The sequence below is a fragment of the Procambarus clarkii genome, chromosome 20 (assembly GCF_040958095.1).
Source record: "Procambarus clarkii isolate CNS0578487 chromosome 20, FALCON_Pclarkii_2.0, whole genome shotgun sequence".
Classification (NCBI taxonomy): Eukaryota; Metazoa; Arthropoda; class Malacostraca; order Decapoda; family Cambaridae; genus Procambarus; species Procambarus clarkii.
In genome coordinates this window covers 23,342,647-23,352,841 of record NC_091169.1, presented here as the reverse complement: position 1 = coordinate 23,352,841, position 10,195 = coordinate 23,342,647, and the positions used below count along the sequence as shown (strand labels likewise).

The 10,195-nt window shown below is 39.4% G+C and overlaps 1 protein-coding gene across 1 annotated transcript; it reads left to right on the top strand.

The window, feature by feature from the left end:
* The first annotated feature begins 202 nt into the window (after positions 1-202).
* Positions 203-6,664, top strand: LOC123755474 (uncharacterized). Its single transcript, XM_045738198.2, has 4 exons — positions 203-409; positions 1,411-2,753; positions 3,338-3,520; positions 5,504-6,664. The coding sequence occupies exons 1-4, from the start codon at positions 256-258 to the stop codon at positions 6,494-6,496; spliced, it is 2,673 nt and encodes an 890-aa protein (XP_045594154.2). The 5' UTR covers positions 203-255; the 3' UTR covers positions 6,497-6,664.
* The last annotated feature ends 3,531 nt before the right edge of the window (positions 6,665-10,195 follow it).

The following is a 10,195-nucleotide window of genomic DNA, read 5'->3' as shown; positions in this document are numbered from 1 at the left end:
ATAAAATCATTTTATTATATATTAGAAATGGGTGTACAGTTAAGCAGAGATTAAAAACTTGTTTCAAGTTTGGGTGAAGCACTACGTATAGTTAGCCTATTTTCAACATTAACGTTGCTCTTTATCCTTCATATTAGTAAAACAAAAATCCCTTAGTGGTAAAATTTAATAATAATATTAGAATGATAAAGATAATGTCATCTCGAATGGCTCAGAAATATTAACGAATGACGTCACGAGTGTAAACAAATAATCATGGCTAAAATATCGTTCGACGTAAAGATCTCGGAAGCATTTGGGTATTTTAATAGCTATGAGAAAGCCTTACAAGAAATTAATGCATTCCAGAGAAACACAGGAACTTTCTTCTGCCAGGCCTGGAGCCATATCAAGGAATCTAATCACTCAGGTTTGCAATTAGGGTCAACAACATAAGCGTTTTGGGGTTTTAAATTTTGCCTTGAGGGGCACAGGTGCCCTGATTCTGGCTTCTCTTTCCTGGTTCTGGTTCCAAACCACTTGTGGTGGACGGTAGAGCGACGGTCTCGCTTCATGCAGGTCGGCGTTCAATCCCCGACCGTCCAAGTGGTTGGACACCATTCCTTCCCTCCGTCCCATCCCAAATCCTTATCCTGATCCCATCCCAGTTCTATATTGTCGTAATGGCTTGGTGCTTTTCCCTCTGGTTCCAAACTTCAAGGTCCGTTTCTTTTATCAATCTTCTTTATGGTAGTATTGTTGAAATAATATTTGTGATGTGCAGTGTTATGCCCTTCATGCAAGGTCTTGCATTTTTTAATGCTATTGAAAAGCATTTGCCAGTTACATTTGACCATTTGTGGAGTTCATATAAATCTCTTTGTAAGACCACAGTAGTGTTATGCCTTTTACATTACCACTAACCTTAATGTCATCTGCAAATCTGATGATGTGGTTTGTAATACAGTATTCTCATCTATGTCACTAATTCATATGACTAAAAGGATTGGCCCCCAAGATGGAACCTTGCAGAACTCCTCACACCACATTTTTCCAGTCAGATTCATTGCTGTTTAGGGCAACCCTTTGTGCCTTTTCTTTCAACCACTTTTTTATCCATTCTAGTATTTTACCACTTATTCTATGTGCTTATAATTTCCTCATCAGTCTTTCATGCAGTACCTTATCAAAAACTGTAGAGAAGTCCATGTATGCTACGTCTACGTTTTACAATCACATCTCTGACTGTCAGACAAAATATGTAGCTCGTCCACAAGTATAGGCTCCTATCATCATGTGATTTTAATATTAATATAAAATTTATCCAGTTATTTGTCATTTTTATATATAACAACATTGTATGCATATAAGCACATATCAGTGTAAATGTATTATTTAATACAGTACTGTATAGTGTATGTATTTTTTCAGATGTGAAACCTGGTGCACACAAGATCTTTTGGAATGATGGTGAAAATAGCAGAATAAAAAAATGCCACTTAGAATTTGATGGTCTACCATACATTGTTCTTGGAAGCCGTATATATGATTGCCAGTATGGTGTTGATCGCAACTTGAACCATAAGCGAAGATACAAGGAGTCTCAAATGAAAGGTGAGAATTTATTCAAGAAACGCTACCATCGAGTCCCAGGCACCAAGAAACAAGATTGTCCTGCACAAATCTATCTGCGAGAGATAATCAAATTTCCAAATTTCAGAATAACATCAAATACAGAATACTACAGAAAAAAGGCATCCTCTCAAGTTCAAAATGCCATAAAAGAAAAAAATGCATGTGGAGAAAGAAGAACATATGTACACTTTCCCTATATGATTGACCATAAAAATCATTCTGTGGCAGAGATTCAAGGTTTAAAGTATCCCATTGATTCAAGAGTCAAAAGAAAAATAGAAGACTTAGTTGCTGAAGGGGTAACAGACAGCAAAGCTCTTAAAACATCTCTGAGGCAGTTTGTACAAACAGAGATATTTGCTGGGCAGGATTCACCATCAAAAAGCAATAGACATTTCTTTCCCAAAAAGTCAGAAATAGAAAACTGTGTAAATTTATCCACAATTAAACTAAGAATATCTGAGTCTGATCAAGAAGATGTTGAAATCAAAATTAGAGAATGGCAGCAGTGTCAACCAGAGGACAAATTCTACTTCAGACCTTATGCAGATGTGACAGATGAAACTTCTTTTCATCCACCTGATTATTTTCAACAGTTGTTGGTTGTTTACCAGACAAAGTGGCAATGCCAGTTATTAGATTGGTATGGCCAGGAACTCTGTATATTGGATGGCACTTATAAGAATCTGGATAATTCTCTTCTTCTGTTTTTTTTGGCTGTTAAGACTGATGTTGATTATCAAGTTGTGGGGTCTTTTATAGTGCAGAGTGAAACAGAGGCAGCTGTTAAAGAGGCCCTTAATATTTTTAAGGAATGGAATCCTCAGTGGAAGCCTTCAGTCTTCATGTCTGATTTCTCGAGAGTGGAAATGGCTGCTATTGAACAGACATTTCCTGATGTACAGGTTCTCATTTGTGATTTTCAGCGTGAACAGTCTTGGGAAAGATGGGCTCTAAATGCTGATAATGGCATTTATTCCATAAAAGATGAGGTTCTTTCACATTTAAGGACAATTTCTCATTCCAGTTCAATACAAGAGTTTAATGAAGCAGAGCAGCACTTATTCAGTAGTGACTTTTGGATTAAGAACCCAAAATTACAGAAGTGGTTTGGGAAAATCTGGCTGCCTGAACATCAGGTATGTTCCTATTTATGCCTCCAAGTTCATGTTGGTAATTAATGCTTACTCTTATTTGTTAGTGTTCTTTGAATAGTAACTTTATGGGTACATTGAATAAATATTGTTTGAGACTAATGTATGATCAAATATAATTTAGTGTATCAATCTTGCTACCTTGGACATGAAGCAATTTGTCTAGTCTTTGCCTCTTTTATAATTTGTGCATTTATATTTAAATTATATTAAAGATACAAAAATATCTGCCATAATCAAATGAAATTCCTTTTCTTTTATGCGACACATGACATGCATCAGGTCCCTTGTTGGAAATCATGGAAATATAGTGTTCTGGGAAGGCTCCATCAGTAACACCTCAGTTTGCTTTATTTTCCTCTTTTTTTTTTTTAAATTTCTTAATTTGAAGCTGGTACAGCCAAGCCTTCTACGAAGCCTGGTATAATAAGCACCAACAAGCCACTCTGGAAGTACCAGAAAACGATGCTTCAATACATTCAATGCAATACTTTTACTGCTTCTGCAGTATTGTACTGTATTTCTTTAGAAAATATTTTAATGTTATATTGCCTTCCTTTCTTTTGCAGAGATGGGTATGGGCTTACCGAAAAGATCATCTTCTAAATACGAACACATATAGTGGAATTGAACAGCTTAATGAAACTTTCAAATGCTACTACATAAAGTGTAACAACCAGAATGCCCTAAGTGGCCTGCTTTCAATTCTCGTGGAATATTTCTTGCCAGATCTCTACACCAAGTGCCTACAGGTAAGTCGGCTGAAATTCCAGATCCAACAAAAATACGAGGTTTGGCTATATTTATATCAAAGAACATGGATAGTGAGCAATTGTTTCCTTAAGGTGTACTGTATCCTGCTCTTACCAGAGAAAGGACCAGACATAATTAGGTTAGATCAACATTTACTCCCAAGTACAATGGGGGTTGGTTGGCTCAGGTTGGCTCCAAGTTATACTGAGGAAAGGGGGACATTGAAAAAAGTTTTACTGTATCTAGTTCAATATGTTCTCCAAAAGGTTCATTCAACATCACTCATGGCCCCTTCAAATGCTGTTCAACATCTGAGAGATACTAAAGTATTGCTCTGCTAGCTACTAGTTAGCTTGCCTGACCACTAATGCTTAACATCACCAGATGTCATTACATATATGCCAACAGAGTAGTGAGATGCCTGCCCCCCCCCCCCCCACATTCTCCCTGAAGTTATCTTGCTGAGATGCCTTTCCACTACTGGGCCACATCAGTCCTAGGAGTCCTGTTTGGCCTACCAGAGTCAGAACCTGGCAACAGGTGCAGGAAGCAGGGAATGATTATCATTACCCACACCGGGAAAGCATTCAGAAAATCTGTGAAGTTTTATAGACAACTGCAAGGTCCATAGAAAACTAAATATTGAAATGGCCAAATGACTCCACAAAGAATTCAATCCAATCAATTGGTTCACTCAAAACTAGCTTGAACCCATTAGTACCGATGGCTGTCATCAGGCAACCCAAAACAACCAGCTAGCTTTAGAGTCAGTCCTGTGCCTGATGCAGTTTAATTCAGTAGTGTGCTCCTCAGGTTGGCAACTGTCACAGCAGGTCCCACTGCTTCTCAGCTAAGTACCAGCCATACTTTGGACTTTGTTCTGCAGTGGCTGTTTGCGGGTTGTGACGTTCTTTTCTATTAATATTTGTTTCACATTCATGTACTGTATTTACTTTTTGGCAATCTTGCATGGACTTGGCAATTTTTTTGCTTGAAGCTGCATGTGCTGAGATGACTTAACCTGGGTGCTCGTCTAGCATTGCCCCTGCACTGATAAAGTTCCTTCCCTTTTGTGTTCGGGAGTTTGCCCCACAGAGGCCTGCCCACTGGGTTGGGAGCCTTGTCTTCGGTGGTGCACAAGTCATTGACTTTTCTGCACATTTCGTTGTGGGGGTTGCACAAGGGTACACACACGTGCCTGTTTATACAGATGCGTAGATGTGCTCTGTAGCCAAGTTGTTGTTGGCTGTGTTCGCTGCCTGTTCTCTAGGCGGGCGTCCCAAGTGCCTGGGTATCCTGCTTGGCTAGTCACCTTTAGGCCCTGGTCTGCAGCGTGGCTCGTTATGGATCGACCCGTCAAGTTCCCTCACTACTGTACTGGCAAGTTTGAAGTGTGGTTGCAGATCTTACAATAGTTTGTGCCTCTAAATATCTTCCTCAGTTGCACTAATAGAATTAATGATATTTACTTTGGTATATAGTATTGTACAGTATTCTTTACAGTATTTTAATTTTATGTTCTATTTTTCTTTTACACTGTAGAATGGTTAATGTAGAAACTGTTTTCTTGGCACAACTGTGTGACTACAGAATATAGTGCTTGGAAGGGATATGAGGACAAGAAGCTGAGATGTTAATATAAGGAAGTGGGATATGAGGACTGGGGGGTGGGGGGGAGACGAAGGAGCTATGGCCATCCACTTGGATTTGTTGCTACAGAGACGGCCTTGTACTCACCTAGTGGGTATTGCCTAGACCTTGTATATCGCAATCAACATTCGATCCCTGATGATGCAAGTTGTTGGGGACCTTTCTTCTCCCCAATCCTCATATTCCAGCTTCTTGTCTTCATCTCTCTTTATGTAGTCAGGGTTAATGTTTTCTCATAATTACCTTACTGTATTTCTACTTTAGTACTGTATATAGAATTGTAGTGTAATAGCAGGATTAATTATTATTAATTATTATTTATTGTATTTCAGGAGACCACTGCAGAAGAAATAGAGACCAATATTCCAGAGGAGTCACCAGTATATGAGGAACCCAAAGAAAACCTTGCCTTAAAATGCCGTGAAGTGATTGACCACATCTGTAATTACACTTACCTCTTGGAAGATCCACTTATACTGCGAGAACTCTATGAATCTCTCTTAATTGCATATGACACTGTTTTAGATTATGCAGAGGGAAAGAGGGGCTCTGCCTTAGAGCAAAAAGATACTAAGTTTCAGTCAAGCAACATCACAAGGTTAACCAAAAAATCTACTCTCAAATTAAAAAGGGAGAATAGGGAACAAATTTTGAGAGTTCAAGTACAAGAAAAGTCTTGTGTAATTCCTGAAACTTATGAAGTATTAGAATCAGTTGAAGATAATAAGTTTGGTGATCTTGTGGTTGGGTCATCATGGACTCATCCTCAAAGTGAAGTTATTGATTCATGTGTTACCTATGACACAGTTCTAGAGAGTACTAGCTGCATTAATGGAATTGAGTCAGAACAAAGTGAAGAAACATTGCAAGTGAAGCCATTGCAGATCACGAAAAAGATTTATTTGATCCAGCCTAAGGAAAAAGTAAAAAACAATGTAAAAGTTTGTGTAGGAGAAAAGTCGTGTATAATGCCTGGAATTTTTCAGCTGTTAGTGCCAGTTGAACAGAATATTAAAGATGATAATACTGAAATGGTGGAGGAAAAGCCAACTATAATGCCAGAAACTTATCAAGTGCTGGTACCTGTTGAAGATAATAATAAGATTGATGATTTAATGGTTGGACCAGAATGGACTCACTCACAGAGTGGTGATGTAGCATCATATGTAACTGTTTCAGATACCGGCCAAAAAAAAAGAAAACAAATAAGAAAAGGTACATCACTTCTAGGCAAAAAAATGGACGAAACTGTTAGCAAAGCATACAGGTCTGGCAAAAGCCCTCCAAAAGCACAAGCAGTTGCAAGATCAGACATTACTTTATGAAAAGAAGCAGAAAAATGTCATGAAAGAACTACTAGTATTGGTAAGTTGGTATGAAATGAGAATTATTATATATTTCAGTTATAAGTAAGAATGAATTTGTTGAATTGTTAATTCTATAATGTATCATCCTCATGTAGCAAGTACAAGAATACCAGTTAATATATGACATTGTACTGTATATTTTTCCTGTAAACAAGAAAAACAATCTTTGTCCAAAATACTTGGCAGTACTGCAGGTATGAAGGTACCTTTAGCTATTGTTGTCATAGTAAGAGCACTGAACATCAGTAAATGCTCAATTTATAGATGGTTGGATTTAAATAAATGGGTGTTATTAAGTGATAAATTGAATGAATGAGTGTTTCTGTGGGGAGTTCTTATACCTACTGGAAACCACAAACCAGAACCTGGTTCCCCTCAGAGAGGCACAGGTAGCAATGGCCTATGAGCACTTTACAATTAAAGTATGTCATAATAGCCTTTGACCGGGGAAGGACCCAGAAAGGTAGGCACATCAAAACAGACCACTGTCTGCTTAACCTGTGCAGTCTACATACAAAAAGATAAAAATAACTCCCCTAAGAAGAAACCAAGCAAGCAACCCTTCATGCACTAGCACTTCCGCTTGTTAGTATTACCTTCTTCCCCTGTGGGAGGGGAAAGTTGGCAGCCCACCACTTGTTCTTGAACAGATATGCTAGCGGTTACTGGCTATAATTTCTGGTGGAAGGTGCCCATAAAGTCAGTGAACCAATACAAACCATTGGTGGGTTTGAAAGAGACTGAAACCTTACAACCCACTGCATAAACTCCCCCAACAATGTTAATAAACAGTTGAATCTCTCAAAGGAAGTATGCGCTTGTTCGCCCCACCCCTCCGACTCATTTGGAAAGGGAGGGAGGCCAGGCTTCATACTGTCCACTGGCTAGAGCAATCAGTACTTACGCTGATGCAGCTCGTATTACACTGCTGAAGTAGGGCTCTTGGATAATCTGTCAGCTATCGCTGGCCCAGGTGCTCTTCAGCTATATGTTATAAAATTCGATGAATTTTACTTCAAATCACAGAGCGGGGTTGCAACCTGCTCTCACACAAGACAGCAAATATATGAAATTGCCTCTTCGGATCCCATGTGGTTTGGTTTTTGTACACTGTTGGTGTAGTGTGGGGCTGGCCTTTTTGAGTGAAGGTTGGTCTCTTCTGCTTTCTGAGAAGAGCCTTCGGCCAGCCTTTTTCCCCTTTTGCTTGCTTTGGGCTATTTCGGAGTGGGTTGCTTCTGGGGTGGCTAAAATGACCCCATCTTGTCAGTGGGTGTCCTATCTCTTCCCGGTTCAGAAACTGGACTTGACAGAGTTCTGGTTCATCTTTGATCTGTCTGACTTGAACCACTTCATCCCTTGCCCCACTTTCCAGATTTCAACTTTGGCCCAGGTCTGCCTCATATCTAAGTCGGGCTCCTAGATGATATCCCTGGACTTCTGGGACATGTCCAGGGATACCTGGACATCCCTTATAGTTGGCTTACCCCTATTCATCCAGGGTTCAAGGAAAAGTTCGGTTTCATTGTGGGGCATCAGGCTTACTACTTTTCGTGTTCTTCCCTTTGGATTGAATCTGGCTCCCTGTGTTTTCATCAGTTTGGTTCAGATCGTAGTGCCGTGTCTTCTTTTGTTGGGGGTTTGTGTTCTGGGAGGAAGGGAATTGGAAGGACAAGACTGTTGACTTTGAATTTTAAAAATACATTAATCTGCAATCTCTGTACTTACTTGTCCACTAAAAGAAACATGTTACACAACCACTCCTGACTCTTAAGGGTTATGCCTACCCACTTGATAACTAGCTATATTAGTTGTGAAAGAGTGGGAGTACTAGGCTATTGATGACTAAAGGGAGGGAAGCATGATCATGTCCTTTCTATGGAGAACAAAAGGGGCTCAAATGGGACTTAAGGGATGGCTGCCACCATCCACTATGTTTCAAACTGTGTATTGTCTTTCAATGTGGTTAAACTATTAACCCCATTACCGAGACTTCTGTCTCAATATCATCAATGGCATGAATTGACATCAATCTGTTCAGTCATTCTTTTCAACTGCAACACCAAATTAATTTAATCAATAATTTGGTCATCGTATAACCATCATGATTGTTAGACATTTATTGAATATTAGATACTTCACATGTACTGTATAGAAATAAATCAAAGATACAAGCCGAGTCAATTTAAAGAATTAAATAGTACATGGCTGATACTGAATCCCTGATATTTAAAAAATTCTCACACAAAATTACCACACACATCAAACTCATGAAAGTCAAGACTGATGAGTTCCCTGGAGGAACTCATCATTATATATACCCATGGAATATATATTATATATATACGTATATGGAATATATAGCTCCATGGGTATATTATTATATACAGTACCCATGGAACTGCCTACCTGCCAAAGCAGGTAAAGCCAAAATACTGCTGAATTTCAAGATCCAGCTTGATAAAATCATCAGGGCTTAGATAAGCTGTTGGCTTCCTGTCCTCGTCGAGGCCACTGGAGAGATATAGCGTGTGACGGGTTGTGGTATTGTAGTTACTGTATACTGAACCAAGGTGGTATGGCTCTGTCACTTAAATAAAAAAAATGCTGCTTTGGCCCTTGCAGCAAGTCATAGGTATAAAAGAAGGAAAATCATCAAATAAGTAATTAAAACAATATACTGAAATATTAATGAACAAAAATAGCACCTGAGAACACTTGGGGATCGTATAATGGTGCAGAAGGCTAAGGTGATCCAAGAGCACTGAGAGAGACTGGCTCCCTATGGAGGTGGTGACTCAGTCGGTGTCAAAGCAAGGTCCGTAAGAAGTGCTGATAGTCAACTGCTAGTTTGTGGCTGGTGGCGCCTTTATGTTGAGGCTGTACCACTGCTAGTTGAAGGCGGCTAACTGCTAGTTGAAGGCGGCTAACTGCTTGTTTGCGAAGGCAAACTACCAGTTAGCTGAGGCGCCTGGCTTGCCTCAGAGTTGTACCAGGCCCTGGGGGGGGGGGGGGAGCGGCACAGAGAGGTGCCTAGACTGATGGACTCATCTTGGCTGAAGTAGAGGTGAACGTCAGAACAGTTACAGCACCGCTCCTGTACCAGGTAAGTCCACTATGGGCTCACCATAGCCTGTGCTACTTGGAAATTTGTTCCCAGTAGCAGAATCTTAAACAACAACAGGTGAATGTCCAGTACAGAGGCATTGAGGGTTAGTGAAAAAGGCAGTTCCTCTGCTATGCAGGGAATTCGCGTGACAAGTAGCTCTCAGGTAAATTCAGGTACAGAGAAACTTGGGCTGATCTTTAATTTGCTTCTTTGGTAGATAGGGATTAAATTTTGAAAAGTAATCTCCTACGGTGCAGGAAAGTGCCATTGTTGTCACGCTTTGTACAAATTGTAAATCCGGCACATTGAGTTCAGTTGTATCATTTTGAATAATGCTGACCTTCAATAAAGAAATTCTAGAGGTCTTTGGTGCATGGATTAGGATAAGCTAGCATAAACATTTTTATACCAATTAGACAATTTTAATAGCATGATTAATACATAAAATCACCAAATTACAATTAAAACTTGTTAGAAAATGGCTTGATTGCTTTATTATAGAAAACGTACCTATTAAAACAGTAACTTGAGCGACCATCTGACACCACAAC